At 35.9% G+C, this 19,811-nt stretch overlaps 1 protein-coding gene across 1 annotated transcript in view; it reads right to left on the bottom strand.

Annotated features, from left to right (window-relative positions):
• Nucleotides 1–1,225: 1,225 nt before the first annotated feature.
• Nucleotides 1,226–19,811, bottom strand: part of LOC123525035 (TLC domain-containing protein 4-like) — a 43,472-nt gene continuing 24,886 nt past the window's right edge. The window contains exons 6-7 of the mRNA XM_045303709.2: nt 15,135–15,208; nt 1,226–13,973 (exon numbers count right to left, since the gene is read on the bottom strand). Of these exons, the coding sequence (XP_045159644.1) occupies nt 13,670–13,973; nt 15,135–15,208 (378 nt within the window). The 3' untranslated portion in view covers nt 1,226–13,669. The remainder of the gene's footprint in view (nt 13,974–15,134; nt 15,209–19,811) is intronic.

Raw genomic sequence — 19,811 nt, 5'->3', positions numbered from 1 at the left:
ACTAACTCAAATTCCATTGGCCCACGTTGTAGTGATTCCAGTCATGGGCCTTGCCTAACATTTAAACTTTTGATGCTACCTACTCAGAGTGAAAGAATTATCCAAGAACTTTTGAAAAACTTTTGTGAATTTAAGGACCATAACTCCAAATTTCTGAATGAAATCTCAAACAGAACACTAGGTGTGCAACTTCACATGCTATACAACAATCCCCTAGTGTTTTATGACTCTTAAGTCAAATACTTTTTGAGATGCAAGTGATACAAACTTGTATCCCATTTATGCATATTTTTGACAATCAAGGGCCATTACTCTGATCTGACTGATAAAGTCCAGAACAATATCCCATGTGCACAACTTCATGTGCTGACTAATATTCCTATGATGTTTCATGACCCTATGTAATACACTTTTTAAGATATGTGCGACACAACTTTTATGCCTTTTTTATGCATATTTTTTTACTAAGTCAAAGGCCATAACTCTGGTCAGACCGAGTGATATCTCTAACAAAACTGCAGATGCACAACTTCACATGCTAAATAACATTCCTGTAACGTTTCATAATACTGGGTCAAATACTTTTTTGAGATGCATGCGATACAATTTATTTATTTATTTATTTGGGTTTTACGGCGCACCAACACAGTATAGGTTATATGGCGCCAAACAGGACACAAATTTTGGTTTCATATCTTATTTACATCGAAATAAAAACGTGAGGTATGGAATCAAAACTTGCATACCTGCTGGAATCACAGAGATACAGCAAAACCAAGTGTTAAGACCCTATTAGTCGCCTCTTACGATCATGCAAGGGCAAGGCAGTGGTTCCAATTCTTTTCATACACAGATCGTCCCAGAACCGCATGCAATACAAACTTTGGCCCTTTTTATGCCTATTTTAGACTAAGTCAAGGGCCATAACTCTGGTCTGACTGTGAGATCCAATTTAAAACCATGGTGCACTGCTTCCCGTGCTGAATAACAATCCTGTGATGTTTGATGAATCTGGGTCTGGCACAAATATAATGTACGTTTTTAAAATATGGACAACTATAGAAATTAAGCATACTTATATTTAGGTGGTCAAAATTGTCGTATACATAGTCATTATCTAAATATTTCAAACAAATCTTCTACTACTCCTCCACTGCAGTTTTTATTAAATTCTGATAAAAATAGCCAACTTACTGAACATGGCAAAGAAACAAACAAAAGTTGATAAATTTTGATTCTTTCTTTATTCAACTTATCCAATTGTTGTTTATCAATCATATGTTCTCTTCAACAGAGATAAATCCACAATTAACAAATGCAGTTTTATGCTAAAAACAACTAAACACCTTTTTTTACAAAACATTCTCAAGTGGAGATATTTTCATATTCATTTTTAAACCAGTAAATATCACACAAAAGATTGTCTGAAGGTAAATAACAAGAGGACCAAGATCACCCTAGGTCGCTCACCTGAGTAACACACCATAACAGTGTAAACATGTTTTACCTAGTGATTTCATGGACACAAATATTCTGACCAATTTTCAATAAGATTGGACCAAAAAAACGTGGCCTCTTTAGTGTACATAAGCATTTTCTTTGATCTGACCTAGTGACCTAGTTTTTTTTACCCCACATGACCCAGATTCAAACCTGTCCAAAATTTCATGAAAACAAACATTCTGACAAAGTATCGGGAAGATTGGAGCCAAATTGTGGCCTCTAGAGTGTATACAAGATTTTCCTTTAATCTGACCTAGTTTTTGATCCCCGTGACCCAGATTTGAAATCATCCAAGACTTCATGAAAACATTCTGACCAAGTTTTATGAAGATAGAATAAACTAGAATGTGTCTGTAGGACACAGGGTGTGCCCCCCACTGGTACATTAGTCACAAATAAGGGGCAATAATTCAAATGTTTGCAGTCTTAATGGGGTATAGCCTCAACAATTATTTTATGAAAAGGGTTCATTATTCTAGGCACTTTACTTTTTGAGCTATGCGCATCACAAACAAAAAATCCACTATTCTGGCTATTTCAAGGGCCACAACTCTGTAATAAGAGTAAGATTCTCAAGAAGAATGACAAGAGTGCAAGGCCACATCATGATAAAGACTCCTGCAAGGTTTCCTGAATTTACATCTAATACTTTTTGAGTTAGGCACATAATTAGGTGAAAAAGTGCATTTTTTTAACTATTTCAGGGGCCATAACTTTAAAAATAGGTGTGGAACCAGCCAAAAAATTAGAGGTGTGCAAGTTTATATCATGATAAAGACTTATGCAAGTTTTCAACCATTTATATTAAATACTTTTTGAGCTAGGCGCGTCACAAGGTGAAAATGTGCATTTTTGACTATTTCAGGGGCCATAACTCTAAAAATAGGGGGCATAGCCAGACGAAAAATAGGAGGTACGCAAGTTCATATCTTGATATAGACTCGTGCAAGGTTTCATCAATTTATATGAAATACTTTTTTAGCTAGGAGTGTCAAAATGTGCATTTTTGACTATTTCAGGGGCCATAACTCAAAAAATAGGAGGCAGACCCAAAGAAAAATAGGAGGTGTGCAAGTTCTTACCATGATTAATACACATGCAAGGTTTCATGAATCTATATCAAATACTTTTTCAGCTAGGTGCGTTACAAGGTGAAAATGTGCATTTTTGACTATTTCAGGGGCCATAACTCAAAAAATAGGGGGTGGAGCCAGATGAAAAATAGGAGGTGCACAAGTTCATATCATGATATAGACTCATGCAAGGTTTCATCAATTTATATGAAATACTTTTTGAGCTAGGCGTGTCACAAGGTGAAAATGTGCATTTTTGACTATTTCAGGGGCCATAACTCTGAAAATAGGGGGCGGACCCAAATGAAAAATAGGAGGTGCGCAAGTTCATATCATGATTAATATACATGCAAGGTTTCATGAATCTATATCAAATACTTTTTGAGCTAGGCGTGTCACAAGGTGAAAAAATGCATTTTTGACTATTTCAGGGGCCATAACTCTAAAAATAGTGGGCGGAGCCAGATGAAAAATAGGAGGTGCGCAAGTTCATATCATGATAAAGACTCATGCAAGGTTTCATGAATTTATATGAAATACTTTTTGAGCTAGGCGTGTCACAAGGTGAAAATGTGCATTTTTGACTATTTCAGGGGCCATAACTCTGAAAATAGGGGGCGGACCAAAATGAAAAATAGGAGGTGCGCAAGTTCATATCATGATTAATACACATGCAAGGTTTCATGAATCTATATCAAATAGTTTTTGAGCTAGGCGTGTCACAAGGTGATAATGTGCATTTTTGACTATTTCAGGGGCCATAACTCTAAAAATAGTGGGCGGAGCCAGACGAAAAATAGGAGGTGCGCAAGTTCATATCATGATAAAGACTCATGCAAGGTTTCATGAATTTATATCAAATACTTTTTGAGCTAGGCGTGTCACGAACTTCGGACGGACAGACAGACGGACGGATGCAAGGACAAGACCAAATCTATATGCCCCCACCACTCATCGGGGGGGGGGGGCACAAAAATGCGCCCCCTAGGGTGTAAACAAGTTTATTCTTTGATTTGACCTGGTGACCTAGTTTTTGACCCAACATGACCCAATTAAAAGTTCATCAGATATTTCATGCAGAAAAACATTCTGACCAAGTTTCATGCACATCAAATGAACAAGAGTGTTAACAAGTTTTTCCTTTGATTTCACCGGGTGACCTAGTTTTTGACCCCATACTACCCAGTTTTGATCTTGGCCTAGGAATCATCAAGATAAACATTCTGACCAAGTTTCATAAAGATAGGGTCATAAATGTGGCCTCAAGAGTGTTAACAAGCTTTTCCTCTGATTTGACCGGGTGACCTAGTTTTTGACCCCATAGGACCAAGTTTGAACTTGGCCTAGAAATCATCAAGATAAACATTCTGACCAAGTTTCAAGAAGATAGGATCATAATTGTGGTCTCTAGGTTGTTAACAAGCTTTTCCTTTGATTTGACCCGATGACCTAGTTTTTGATCCAGGTCTAGAAATCATCAAGATAACCATTCTGTGCAAGTTTGTATCAAATCAAACATAAATGAAACCTCTACATGGCTGAAAGGGCCAAAACAGAAAATTTTACCCCTTTCAGGGGCAGTAACTCTAGAACCCATGAAGGAATCTTGCCGGTTTTCGAAAGGAACTGAGATCTTATTGTGACTTAAGTTGTGTGTAAGTGTGGTTAAAATCAAATATAAAATGTCACTTCTATCGTATTCACAAGGTAAAAACTAACAAATTTTGGCTCTTTCAGGGGTCAGTTAGGGGCCATAACTCCAGAACCTGTGATTGGATCTGACAGATTCATCATGGAATCCAAGATTTATTGTTGTTGAAGATATTTTGCAAGTTTGTATCAAATCAAACCACAAATGAAGCCTCTATATGGCTACAAAAGCCAAAAAGCAAATTTTGGCCCTTTAAGGGCCCATAACTCTGGAACCCATGATGGCATCTGGCCAGTTTTCGAAAATAACTGAGATATGATGCGAATACAACTTGTGTATAAGTTTGATTAAAGTTTATTGCAAAATTTGGTCTCTATCATGTTCACAAGCCAAAACAAGAGGACCATGATGGTCTTGAATGGCTCACCTGTCCCCACATGACCCAGTTTTGAACTGAGTATGACATTGTTTTTTCTATTATTTGACATAGTGACCTAGGTTTTGAGCTCATGTGATCCAGTTTTGAACTTGACCTAGATATCATCAAGATAAAAATTCTGACCAATTTTCATGAAGATCCATTGAAAAATAAGGTCTCTAGAGAGGTCACAAGGTTTTTCTATTATTTGACCTAATGACCTAGTTTTTGAAGGCAGTGACTCAGTTCTGAACTTGACCTAGATATCATCAAGGTGAACATTCTCACTAATTGTCATGAAGATCTCATAAAAAACATGGCCTCCAGAGAGGTCACAAGGTTTTTCTATTTTTATACCTACTGACCTAGTTTTGACGGCACGTGACCCAGTTTCCAAATTTATCTAGATATCATCAAGGTGAACATTCAGACCAATTTTCATGAAGATCTGTTGAAAAATATGGCCTCTAGAGAGGTCAAAAGGTTTTTCTATTTTTAGACCTACTGATCTAGTTTTTGACCACAGTTGACCCAGTTTCGAACCTGACCTAGATATCATCAAGATGAACATTCAGACCAACTTTCATACAGATCCCATGAAAATTATGGCCTCTAGAGAGGTCACAAGGTTTTTTTATTATTTGACCTACTGACCTAATTTTTGAAGGCACATGACCCAGTTTTTAACTTGACCTAGATATCATCAAGGTGAACATTCTGACCAATTTTCATGAAGATCCATTCAAAAGTATGACCTCTAGAGAGGTCATAAGGTTTTTCTATTTTTGACATAGTGACCTAGTTTTTGACCGCAGTTGACCCAGTTTCAAACTTGACCTAGATATTATCAAGATGAACATTCAGACCAACTTTCATACAGTTTCCTGAAAAATATGGCCTCTAGAGAGGTCACAAGGTTTTTTTTATATTTGACCTACTGACCTAGTTTTTATGGCATGTGACCCAGTTTCAAACTTGACCTAGATATCATCAAGGTGAACATTCTGACTTACTTTCATGAAGATCCATTGAAAAGTATGGCCTCTAGACAGGTCACAAGGTTTTTCTATTTTTAGACCTACTGACCTAGTTTTGGATCTCACGTGACCCAGTTTTGAACTTGACCTAGATATCATCAAGATGAACATTCTGACCAACTTTCGTAAAGATCCGACCAAAAATGTAATCTCTAGAGTGGTCACAAGCAAAAGTTTACCGAAGCACGGACTTACTGACGGACGGACGACGGACGCTGCGCGATCACAAAAGCTCACCTGGTCACTTTGTGACATGTGAGCTAAAAAGCAAATTTTGGCCCTTTAAGGGGCCGTAACTATGGAACCCATGATGGGATCTGGCCAGTTTTCGAAAGATATTATGCCAATATTAGTTGTGTGCAAGTTTAATTACAGTTGCTTGCAAAATGTGGTCTCTATCATGTTCACAAGACAAAAATATCAAATTTTGGCCCTTTAAGGAGCCATAACTCTGAAACCCAAGATGGAATCTGGCCAGTTTTCGAAAGGAATTGAGATATTATGCAAATACAAGTTGTGTGTAAGTTTGAATAAAGTTGATTGCAAAATGTGGTCTCTATCATGTTCACAAGAAATTGTGAACGGACGGACGACGGACGATCACAAAAGCTCACCCTGTCACTATGTGACAGGTGAGCTAAAAACTGTAACTTTAAAGTCTAAGTTGAGCAAGTATTCTACTTGAGAATGTTTCTGAAAGCAAGGTTTAATAAATGCAAAGAGTAAGTTTTTTAAACTAAACTGCAGTAAAATTATCATTGCAAACTTCTGTATGACAACTCCACTGCAGTATCAAAATAACTGGTAGCTTTCCAAAAACAAGTAACATCATAAATAGTAAACAAACTACAAAACAGTAATGTCAGAGGTAACATTGTGTATTCTATATCAGGAACCAGTCAGGTGACAGCTAGCAGCATGCAAAGCAGTGGTTTCTGTATCAATTATCCCTTACCCTGCTAAATTTCTATAATGAACTTGTCCCTCTTTCAATTTCGACAGTACCATTAACTGCAAAAAGGGGTGCCTACCAAATATATACTGACTAGTGAACAGGGCAGATCTTGATCAGACTGCAAGGGTGTGCAAGCTGATGATTGCATGTGTCCAGCATGATAAGGGTTATACTCTTCCTGTTGATTATGTAAGTATGAGGGTTGTCCCAAAATAGCATAAACACTTGTCAGAGACTTAATTGTTGACCTTTTAATTTAATAAAATTTGCCATGATGCTGGAACATTTATTTTCCAGCAATTCTATATTACTTTCATGAAGATCTTCAGTAACAAATGCATAAATTATTATTTAAGCAGCTTTTGGCAAGAGCAGCGCAACATGTATTTTGTGTTTTTAGTTCAAAATGTGAAATTAAACGACTGTAGAATTCTTAATTTACATTCCAAAATTATATAATTTTATTAGAATAAAGGAGCACTCATGCTGACAGAACTTTAAGTTAAAAATTGATCTAACATAAAAAGGAGGTATCTGATCACAATTTCACAATGAACTCTATAAAAACTGTATGGTAAAATGACCATGATTAAGCAAAAGGCAGAGCACCTGAATGTGACATTACTTGCTGAACACAAGGAATACCTGTCAAAAACTAAAAATTTTACATTCACTGGAAGAGGTCAGAACTGTTTACACATGACCCAAGAGAATTTCTGACAGCTGTGTACCAAATGAAGGCGAAACACACATAACACCTGCATCATTTACTGCAACAACTGTTCAATCAGCGTTAAAGCAAGCTGATAAAGATCTAAGACAAACGGCTAGGGACATTAGTTTTTCACACAGGCTTTGATAATCATCCGGGAAGATATACGCTATGGGTACTTCAACTCCTCACTGTGAGGTAAAAAAGGTGAATACTGTAAGTGTATTAATATTAGCGGAGTACTAATTTTTGCGCTATTAGCAGGATCGGACATGCGCTAATTCATGTCTAGTGCTAATATTACACTGAAATGAAAGACTTTCTTAATAAAAAAGTACCCGGTAACATTTATCGCATTGAAAATATCGTTATTACAATGCAACAGAACACAGAGAAATACATATTAATAGTGTAAATATGACAATAACTGCAGTCCTAATTAATATTCTGAAGAAAGTTTTGAACAGAATAATAAAATATGTTTGAACATTAGGCAAAAGTCATGTAATTTGTGAAATAAGTTGTCAAACTTGCATTTTTTTATCTTCGCCATTGTTTGTAAACATCGTATATAACACCTTCGGAGTAGATCGCCAGTTTGTCTAGTCGCTCTAATTCCGAGTGTCACCATAACATTTTACTGCTTTGAAAACAAAGTGTGAATTTGAAAACAAAGTGTGAATTTGAAAACAAAGAATTATCAACATTCTGCACTGTATACATGTATAAATTTTCAGTACACAGATTAACACTGATCTAAACGAATGTAGATTTATTTGCGTGCCTGGCCGATTTGATAACATTATTAATACAAGATTTCCATACAAATGCAAACATTATTTATATATTTTTAAGGAAAAAACGTGTATATATAGTCCCAGGCAAAACTGATTGACACAATGGTCACGTTGGGGCCATTCCGTACTTCATCGGAAATTGGTTTTTCAGGTTGGCTATTTTAGCGCTGCTGATACTGCGCTAATACAAGTACGCGCTAATAAGCCGAAACTACTCAGTTTAAGGCGTTTGCGCTAAAATTTAGCTGCGCTAATATAAGTACACTTACAGTATCTCGAGATAAAAGAGTGATGTAAAGTTTCTGTTTGATGTGGTTTCTGACATGCACTAAGATATTATGCTTCATATTTTATCATTTGTTTTTTCTTTCATGCCCTTTTATGACTTTGCAAAAATATTACAGAGGAACAACCCTGGGCCTACTAGCATTTCTCTTTTACTTTTGTTTGTTCTTTTACTGCCTATGTCAGAACCATGGGTTCTAAAACTATGAAATATGATACCAGTAAAAGAGTTTATTCTATACCTTACTTCAAATAGAAAGAAAATTTTACAGAACAGAATCCAGTTACTCCTGCCAATAAAAGTAAATGTGTACAACAACCGAAAGTGTGCATTGCCCTGATGCCGATACAGGTTTAGCCATGCCAATAACTATCAATAAAGGAATGCCATTGTCATTTCATAACTGTATAACAAAAACCTGCAATAAATTTACTATGTATATTATTTCTGATAAAACAATTGGTAATGCCACTTAATAGTTTAACCCACTTATAAAGTTCATAGTAATACTAACTGGAATATAATATACAGTGCTACAAATCATGATTTCTACATTGTAATACCTATAAAATGGAAGTATGTAAATATGGTTGATTTTATTTTATTTTGTAGAGTTTAACGTCGCACTGACACAATTATAGGTCATATGGCGACTTTCCAGCTTTGATAGCGGAGGAAGACCCCAGGTGCCGCTCCGTAAATTATTTCATCACGGGCGGGCACCTGGGTAGAACCTTCCGTAAGCTAGCTGGATGGCTTCCTCGCATGAAGAATTCAAAGCCCCAAGTGAGGCTCCAACCCACATCGATGAAGAGCAAATAGTTTGAAGTCAGTGAACTTAACCACTCTGCCACAGAGGTCCCCTTAAATATGGTTGAATAAGTATGGCTTCATAGTATTATACTGTCTTGGATCAAGTTATGTGTGGTACAATTCAAGTCAATTACTGAATAAAAGCTTGGAAATAAGCCATAATCAACAAACTATGGTACATCTATGGACATAACGGATACACAGTGAATGGTATAGACGATAAATAAAATCTGTATTGCACAACGCCACTACTTCCTGATCTCTCGCACAATTGTAACAGTGAAAATCATACAACACCAACGTAAAAGAATTCCACTGTTTAGATGGAATGTGAGAAATGCTGGCTGCTTTACACCAGACTTTTAAAATTGATATGATAATAATAAAATGTAATATATCAACTCAGCTTATCTTTTTTCAAACAGTATATAATATTCTAAAATATTGTAGCGGCATACAGATGAACCATTCAGAAAGCTCTGGAGGGATTTCAGACTTTCCAAAAAAGGGTAATAAGCTCCATTTTTCATTGCAGAGAAATGCCAAGAAAATCACAGATTAAAACTGAACGGATAAAATTATCATTAAAAATCGGCTAAAAATTAATTTTATATACAAAATATTCAAAATGATGACCTTCTCAAATTCTAATTTTCTTATTTTACTGCCACAGTGAAATAATGACGAAATGATGGAATGAACAGAAAGTAAATTTTAATATTATTTTAAACTTTGTTATTGCGTTCCAATGTTAGATTTGTTTTTTAACCTTCAAGACTTCCTAAAAGCATGATATAAAAAATTAAAACTTTTTTTGTCAGATTTGACACAGCAAATTGTTCCATTAAAAGATAAAGTCTTCTGGATTCATATTTTTTCTCCACCATAGACCAAATGTCACTTTAACATTGATTCTTTCATGATACATTCTCCCTGTAAATTCACAGTAAATGGACAAATCTGTCTAATAAATAAAACACAAAAACAGTTATTACTGATATGGATTCAAACAAAAACTTTTAAAAGGACAATACTTATTTTGAAAGACTTAGTGTACTGGATATATAAATGTATAGTTTTCCACTTTCTGCCAATCTGGTAACAAATATTTGAATAATATACAATATATACATACACAAACAATCATTTTATAAAACCTTTAACCATTATCCTGCTAAATTTCTGTAATGAACTTGTCCATCTTTCAATTTGGACAGTACCATTAACTGTTAGAAAGGTTGCATACCAAAAACATACTGACTGAATGGCGAACAGGGCAGATCATGATCAGACTGCAAGGATGAGCGGGCTGATCATGATCTACACTGGTCGCAAAGGCAGAATCATTCCTGTCCTGCATGATAAGGGTTAAGCATGTAACATTCCACAAGATACAATGGTTTGATTTCATTTTTCCCTCTCTCATATCATATGGAGAAATAAAATATTTCAATTTTTACAAGAGACAGAGTTAAAAAACATTCAACTTTACTATTCACAACCACGCTTAAAATCTATATGGCAAAAACAATTCTTTTCAGAGTTAACAATGATTTAACTAACATATGGACCATTTCATGAGAAAACTTGTTTTAGTGACAAGATAACACTTTTTGCATGATAAATAGTTTAAAATACTGGGAAATCATTGTTTAAATGTGTCCATGCAGAAACTAGAAACCAGTATACCGTATAACCCCGTTTAAACGCCCCCGGGGGCGATGCATTTTACGAAAAATTTGATCCAAACAATGTCAGTAACTCGTATAAACGCCCCCCTATTCATCCAAGTTCATGCACTGACATAACCCGATACGTAATCGTACTGGGAATCTGTGTAAAGTCGCGCGCTGAGTGACATCATCCGAGTTAAATTCGATCAATACTGTAGCGTTTATAGCGTGGCATATTCAGTACTTACACACAGTAGCTTTATTTGTGCCATGCCTGTTGATGTGTTTAAAAGTTTGTGTTAATAAAGTGTGGTTTCTTTTTAAATTCATTTGTACTGTTATGAAATTGTTATTATCTGGATATTATTGTGTTGGATCTAGGACCAATTTTTGAAGGTAAGATTCTTTTATTTTCCCCAAAAAACGTGGGGGGGGGCGCGTTAATTAGAGGGTGGGGGCGTTAATACGGAGTTATACGGTATTGTAATTAACAAAATAACATGTTCTTTTTGTTGTCATGACAACAGAAGTTCATGAACCATGACGAGAAGGCTGGTAATGGAACCAAAACTATAGGCTTAAGTTATTTTCAAACTAAAATGTTTTCCAGCAGTCTGTAAATATTCAAATGTATGATGACAAGTTAGTGATACATAAAAATGGTTGCATAAATGACATGAAATTAACACACCATGCACGACGATGTCAAACTGCTTTCACAACATTCCTGATGTATTTAAATTTTTTCAATGAATAATTTAAAACCATTGTAACTCTTCAAATAGTGAAGGTAGCTTATTTGAAAGGTAAGGAAATATTCATTAATATTTTGCAATCTTAATTTTGATTTTTTTTTGTCACTAATTCAGGTTTTATCCTGAAACTGCCTAAATATAATTTTCTGTGAAATCAATACTATAATTTGTTGGGGTCAAATTTTTGTGGATTCCATGGCTTTAAAAGTTCACAAAATCCTAACAAAATAAATGAAATTTAAATTTATGTTAGCTTGGTAATTTGACATTTACCCAAGAAATAATCATTTTTGTCCATACTATGAAATTCTATGCTCACAAAATTAAATGACTATTCTCCCATTTGGACTTGTTGAGCTCAAAATTTCAAACTTAAAGAACAAACTTAATAATTATCTTGAATGACCAAGGTTTTACACTTCAGTTCATCTTATTTGTACAATCCATCTAATCTGCAACCTTGAACCGACACTTTTCACAGTAAGCTAGCCCTGTATGACTTCACTTTGTTTAAATAGCATTTAGGATTGTTCTTTCTTTAATTTACCAAGTGAGGAAAGACCAGGATACACCTATACCCTAAGGAAAAGACAAGCTACATGTGCACATAGTGACATCATAATTGTGACTTAATAAACTACATGTGCAGTTTTATAATTTACAACATCTTTGAATATTGTGCAACGGGAGTCAAGAAAAATGATGTTAAGGACGTATGCTAGAATTTGGGGCGAAATTTTTCCCAACAACAGAATTTCTTCAAACTTTGGATGTTGAAGGACAATCATCTAAGAAACAAAAATATGCAATAAAAATCATAGGTCACCAGTACTGAAAAGAGTTATCTGCCCTTGAAAACGGCATTTCCCCCAAAAATGTCCTACACAAGCAGGCATGCAAGATCCTTACGATGTTTAAACAACATATTCTTATCAAGTTGAAAATGTAACAGGGATATACTACACCACAGTAATATGATCACAAAATGCACAAGCATAGAACTGTTATCTTCCTTAACTCTTACTCTGCTGAATTTCTATAATGGACTTGTCTATTTTTCAACCTGGACAGTACCACTAACAGAGCATTTTAATGGGGTGCTTACCAAAACAATAGTGACTGAATGGCTAACAGTGCAGATCATGATCAGACTGCATGGACGCGCAGGCTGATCATGATCTACACTGGTCGTAAAGACAGAATCAGTCGTGTCCAGCATGATATGATAATGACAATACCCGGTAATATAAAGGTGTAAGAATGTGTGGTTTACCTGAAAAACTATCATGACCTCACAAATAACAGGACATGAAAATATACGGCAAGATGTTCTGAAATTGCTTTATACAAAAATCAATCCTTTGATCTTAATTCATAGCCACATAAAGTCATTTTACTATACAAATAGCTCATTCATACTATAAACACAGATCAAAGTTTTCTGCAAAGAAACCCCACAGGATCTGGTCAAGTCAAATGAGGTATACAGGTCAAAGGTGACTAGTTAAGTTGCTTAATACAAAATCCTGTAAATGTGATAAAAATAATCATTAATTCGGCAAAGGAGTTTTAAGAATGAATCTTTTTTTAAAATTTTTGAAAACATAAAACATGCCCATTTTATGATCAAACATTTTTTTTCATGTGAGATACCTAGTTATTGCCAAATTTTGACCTTTCCATTTACCACCCATTGAGTTCTTTAAAATGACGTATTGTGGCAGTATTTCCATAAAGTATTTATAAAGATATATATGAAGCCCCTTTAAAATATGTGAATCAAATATTAATCATTAAACTATTTAGACAAAAACACACCATTATTCATAAAAAACACAAAAAGTAAATCTAAGAAAGATCAAATTATTTTTGATACATAAAACATGCTACACCTGGATTAAAGATACAGTATTCTAAAACATTGTGCTTCCTTAACGTGACTAAATTACAGCTACCTTGTAAAACATTGTGTCAAGTCATTTGGTCATATCACACACTATTCTTCTTTCTTCACCATCACATTCTCATTTGCGTCTTTCTGCGTCAACTGTTTATGCACGCCTTTAATCAGTCTATAAAACCATTTGATGTTTAAGGCGTCTAACAAAAGACAAGATACAATGAGAACGTATCTGCAACCTTGTGTGCGATTGAATGGTTCAGTTCCATACACAGAGTAAATCATATACCAGCATTGTGGTAACGTAAAAATTCTACAGAAAGCAAACACAGCTGTCAGTATACAACCATTGTAGAAGTAGACTTTGCTAGATTTCTTTCCCATCTCCGAAAGAAACCACCTGAAACATGCAAATAAAGGCTTGTAAAAGAAGTGTATGATAATATAAACCTGTATAATCAGACAGGGCTCTTTTTCTTATAAAGCAGAAGCTGTTCACAGGCCTCTTCACCTCATGATGCTAGGTCAAACACTTTGAGATAAGTGTGACACAAATTTTTAGACCCTTTATGCATGTTTCTGACCATGTCAAGAGCCAAAACTCTGGTCTTACTGTCGTGAGTAAAATCCCTAACAAATCACCAAGTGAACAATTTCACATGCTGAATAACAAATTCTGATGGATGAATGGACAGTCTTATAGACGGGGGTAAATCAAAGTACCGTCCCCAATTCCCAAAAACATTTTTGAGGTGCACAACTAGAGCTATCACTTAAGGTGATCTATACCCTCATTAACAGCTTTGTTTGAAAAGTTTAAGATGGTTGAAATTAATATTCACTGTATCTTTTAAAATGCCACTGGATGTACCTAGACTGAGATACACGGAAGTCCTTCCAGTGGATTTAAAGATATAGTCTTAAATTTCAAAATGTTAAAAAATGAGGTAACAAAACAATAGTTAATTTTATAAATATTCCAAGATAATATTATGGTTCTTCTGCTCTTTGTATCCATTTACTATCATGTTCCGTTGTGTAAAATTATAATATAAAATTCCATTCAGTGCAGTCGAAGACACTGAGTTACCCAACTTGCCCTGTGAGCTCATCTCATGATATCAAATACATGTGTGAAGTTTGAAAGCATTTGGCCTAGTAGTTTTAGAGAAACCCGTTTACAAGTCCAATTTTTGTGATGCCAACCTCAATAAATGGTTGACAACAAAAGCTATCTGAAAATTTTTAGTCAAGCTAAAAAGAGGACAATGTCCAGCTAGCCTGACCAACTATCAGCTAAACTCAAGACTTCATGTGCAAGAGGCTCATTATGTTGTTTTAGATGATTTAAATAAATAGTCATCTATGACTGCTGATTTATGTAGGAAAACTATCAGCTGTCTGTGAACAGAAGTACCAGGTACAGAATCCAGGAACATAAAAGTTAAGTTTGCTGATCACAGTTACAGAACTGTAAATACTGCTAAAAGAGGCAATAAACCCTTATCAAATGTACAAAAGAGTACATAAAAACATAAAATCTAACAAACAGCAACAGTACCTGTTATTTACCCAGGGTGTTGAAAACTCTGCCATTAGTCGGAAATTAGCAAAGTATATGTAAACACCATACGACTGAAAATAAAATACACATTGAATATGTAAGTCAATACGAGTTGTATTCTCTAAATTTTCACAAAAACATCCAAAACTAGAGCTGCTTTTGAGAAAATCACATGTCTCCCACAACTGCCTAATCATCTAAATAGTAAGTCAGTCTTTATATACTGTTTGCTCACTACAAATATACCTTTGAAGAGTAAAAAGGCTGATTTTGGGTAATTCAAGTGCCATAATTCTGAAGTGCCTAGGGCAATTTGAAGATTGGACTTAGAGTGCATGCACATAAAGGACCCAAAAAGGACTCCTATACTACTAGATCATGCACATTCATCATGCCAAAAGGGCTCCTATGCTACTAGAGCATGCACATTAATCATGCCAAAAAGGACTCCTATGCTACTAGAGCATGCACATTCATCATGCCAAAAGGGCTCCTATGCTACTAGAGCAGGGGTGTAAAATTTTTTTTCACACCACTCGCCCTGCAGGACTAGTAGCCAGTAATATCTACTCGCCCTTAGTGAACAGCCACTCGCCCTAATAATTGACACTTTTGATACTGTCCTTTTTATGAAAGGAGTATTGTGTACAATAGTATTATTTCCCGAAAAATATTTATTTTGAAAAGTGTCTAAAAAATTTGGACACAATAATCATCGTCCATCCACCCGTGTTGAAACAGATGAAAAAAAAAACGTTAAAGATTATCGGTAATTATTCAGTTGATAACTAAGTAATTGACCTTGTTTTCATGATCATTTTACACCCCCTCAAAGAGCTAAAAGAAGTGTGTCAGTATCTTGACATCTGAAGTGGAGATCAAAGCGGTATATTTGCTCGAGATTGTCATGGCATTACGTCATGTTTTCGCGCCATGTGACACATCACTGTCTGATCGTACCGCATCGGTTCTTAAAATTGCTGAGAAATAGAAATCAATAAAAAGTTTCTTCTTTAATTTGTTATCAAAAGCGAATGTGCTATATCCCGTATAAAAGGTAAATGTCTCAAACGATAGTTACTATTATAGCGGATATCCTACTACTGTGACCTATTTGCCCTCAAGGAATTTACATTATTGTTTGACAAAAAAAAACTTTTAAATTGTTGGTCAAAAAATACATGTACAAAGATTCATTTAAAACTTATTTAAAACCGCAATGACATCACATTGCTTTATTTTAAAATCGCATTTCTATTACGTTAACGAGGTCACGTAACCTATTCTGCTGCACTAACAAACGTCCAAGATTCACAGAAATGATCCCATCTGTTTGCCAAAAATCGTTTTACTCCATGTATTGCAATTGCTGCCGCTTTTTCATTATTTAAGATTTTTTTATTCTGTTTTTTGTTCTTTCTGGTCAAAAGTCTGAATTTTATGCCAAGAGTATTCATCATTTATTTGCTTTTAGAAAGAAATAAGTAACTAAAATCGCGCTGTTTGAATTTTTACAAATGATTATATGAAAATTCGACCGTTTTTATAGAATTTTGCCTACATTTCTGTCGATATCTTATTAAAATCATTATAGAATTCAAATAGTATTATTTCTCAAGAGGTGTTGAAAACTTGAAGCGAAAATATTAAAAAATGAATGCACTACGCACGCTTTTTGTGTACGTGTCTATGTAAATTAGATGTCGCACGTGCTTGTGGAAGGGAAAATTACCGGCATGACGTTTTGATATCTTTACGATTCGCGGGTAAATTCCAGTCGATCCAGGTAGCGACTGAACCATCTCAAAGTTTGTTGACGTTTTGGAGCTGTAATTTCTGTATTTTGGTAAAGTAAGGACGTAAAAAAACCACTCGCCCAATCGGTCAAGTATACAGCGAGGTCCACTCGTCCTACTCGGACTTTAACTCGCCAATGCGAGCGGGCGAGTGGAATTTTACACCCCTGTAGAGCATGCACATTCATCATGCCAAAAGGGCTCCTATGCTACTAGAGCATGCACATTCATCACGCCAAAAGGGCTCCTATGCTACTAGAGCATGCACATTCATCACGCCAAAAGGGCTCCTATGCTACTAGAGCATGCACATTCATCACGCCAAAAGGGCTCCTATGCTACTAGAGCATGCACATTCATCACGCCAAAAGGGCTCCTATGCTACTAGAGCATGCACATTCATCACGCCAAAAGGGCTCCTATGCTACTAGAGCATGCACATTCATCACGCCAAAAGGGCTCCTATGCTACTAGAGCATGCACATTCATCACGCCAAAAGGGCTCCTATGCTACTAGAGCATGCACATTCATCACGCCAAAAGGACTCCTATGCTACTAGAGCATGCACATTCATCACGCCAAAAGGGCTCCTATACTACTAGAGCATGCACATTCATCACACCAAAAGGGCTCCTATACTACTAATCAAGAGTAGTATAGGGGTCCTTTCGGCGAGATGAATGCGCCTAAAATCAGAGTGTTTTTCCATAATTCAAGGGCCATTATTCCTAAGTGCCTGGGCCGATTTGGCTAGTTATCGAACTTGGCCGAGGACTTATTGGCAAACACATTTTGTTCAAGTTTGGTGAAGATCGGATGAGAAATGTTCGACTTAAGAGTGTGAACAAGCTTTGTGACAGACAGACACACACACACACACACACACACACACACACACACACACACACACACACACACACACACACACACACACACACACAAACATACATACAGACTGGAGTAAATCAATATGTCTCCCGCACCACTGTGTAGTGGGAGACATAATCAGTATCTCTGATAACAAACTACTTCACATTTGATATATTAGACAATCAAGGTAGTTATAAAGAGGGTATTAAGAAACATACTGCAAATACATAAAACATACCGCAAATACTTGTTTACAACAAAATTTAAGAAAAATTGCATATTAATAATTTCATTGCAACCGATGTGTTCTTTTCAACAAGAGGGCCATGATGGCCCTATATCGCTCAACAGAGTTGATCTGGCCTACTGACCTAGTTTTTAACCCAAAATGACCCAGTTTCAAATTTAACCTAAAGATCAAGTCAAACATTCTGCCCAAGTTTCATAAAGACTGAGTCACAACTGTTGTCTTTAGAGTGTTCACATACTTTTCCTTTGATTTGACCATATGACCTTGTTTTTGACCCCAAATGACCAAGATTAAAACTGGACCTAGAGATCATCAAGACAAACATTCTGACTGACCAAGTTTCATAAAGACTGAGTCACAACTGTGATCTCTAGAGTGTTCACAAGCTTTTCCTTTGATCTGGCTTACTGACCTTGTTTTTGACCCCACATGACCCAGTTTTGATCTCGACCTAGAGATCATCAAGACAAAATATTCTGACTAAATTTCATAAAGACTGAGTCATAACTGTGGCCTCTAGAGTGTTCACAAGCTTTTCCTTTGATCCGGCATACTGACCTAGTTTTTCATCCCGCATGACCAAGATTCAAATCTGACCTAGATATCATCAAGACATTCTGACCAAATTTCATAAAGATTGAGTGACAACTGTGTCCTCTCAAGTGTTCACAAGCTTTTCCTTTGATCAGGCCTACTGACCTAGTTTTTGACCCCATATGACCCAGTTTCGAATTCGACTAAGAAATCATCAAGATAAATATTATGGCCAAGTTTAATAAAGATTGGGTCAGAACTGTGGCCTCTAGAGTGTTCACAAGCTTTTCCTTTAATTTGAATGGGTGGCCTTGTTTTTGACCGTACATGACCCAGATTCGAACATGGCCTATTGATTATCAGGACAAATATTCTGATTAATTCTCACAAGTTTCAAACTTAAATTGTGGTCTCCAGAATGTTGACAAGATTTTCCTTTGATCCAGCTTAGTGACCTAGTTTATGAGCCCACATGACCCAGTTTCAAATTTGACCTAGAAATCATCAAGACAAACATTCTGACCAAGTTTCATAAATATTTGGTCACAACTGTTGTCTCTAGAGTTTTGACAAGATTTTCCTTTTATCTGGCCTAGTGACCTAATTTATGACCAAACATGACCCAGTTTCAAACCTGACCTAGAAATCATCAAGACAAACATTCTGACCAAGTTTTATAAAGATTGAGTCAAAACTGTAGCCTCTATTGGGTCACATCTGTGGCCTCTAGAGTGTTCTCAAGCTTTTCCTTTGATCTGGCCTAGTGACCTAGTTTTTTTACCCCACATGACCCAGTTTCGGACTTGACCTAGAGATCATCAAGACAAACAATCTGACTAAGTTTCATAAAGACCGAGTCAAAATTGTGACCTCAAAAGTGTTCACAAGGTTTTCCTTTGATTTGACTGGGTGACCTAGTTTATGACCCACATGACCCAGATTCGAACTTGACCTAGAAATCATGAAGACAATCATTCTGACCAAGTTTCATAAATATTCGGTCACAACTGTGGCCTCTAGAGTGTTCACAAGCTTTCCTTTGATCTGGCCTAATGACATAGTTTTTGACCCCACATGACCCAGTTTCAAACTTGACCTAGAGATCATCAAGACAAACATTCTGACTAAGTATCATAAAGATTGACTCAAAATTGTGGCCTCTATAGAGTGTTCACAAGCTATTCCTATGATTTGACTGGGTGACCTAGTTCTTGACCCCACAT

The sequence above is a fragment of the Mercenaria mercenaria genome, chromosome 3 (genome assembly GCF_021730395.1).
Source record: "Mercenaria mercenaria strain notata chromosome 3, MADL_Memer_1, whole genome shotgun sequence".
NCBI lineage: Eukaryota > Metazoa > Mollusca > Bivalvia > Venerida > Veneridae > Mercenaria > Mercenaria mercenaria.
The sequence above is the reverse complement of the archived record's forward strand: the minus strand, read 5'-3'. Positions and strand labels throughout refer to the sequence as shown.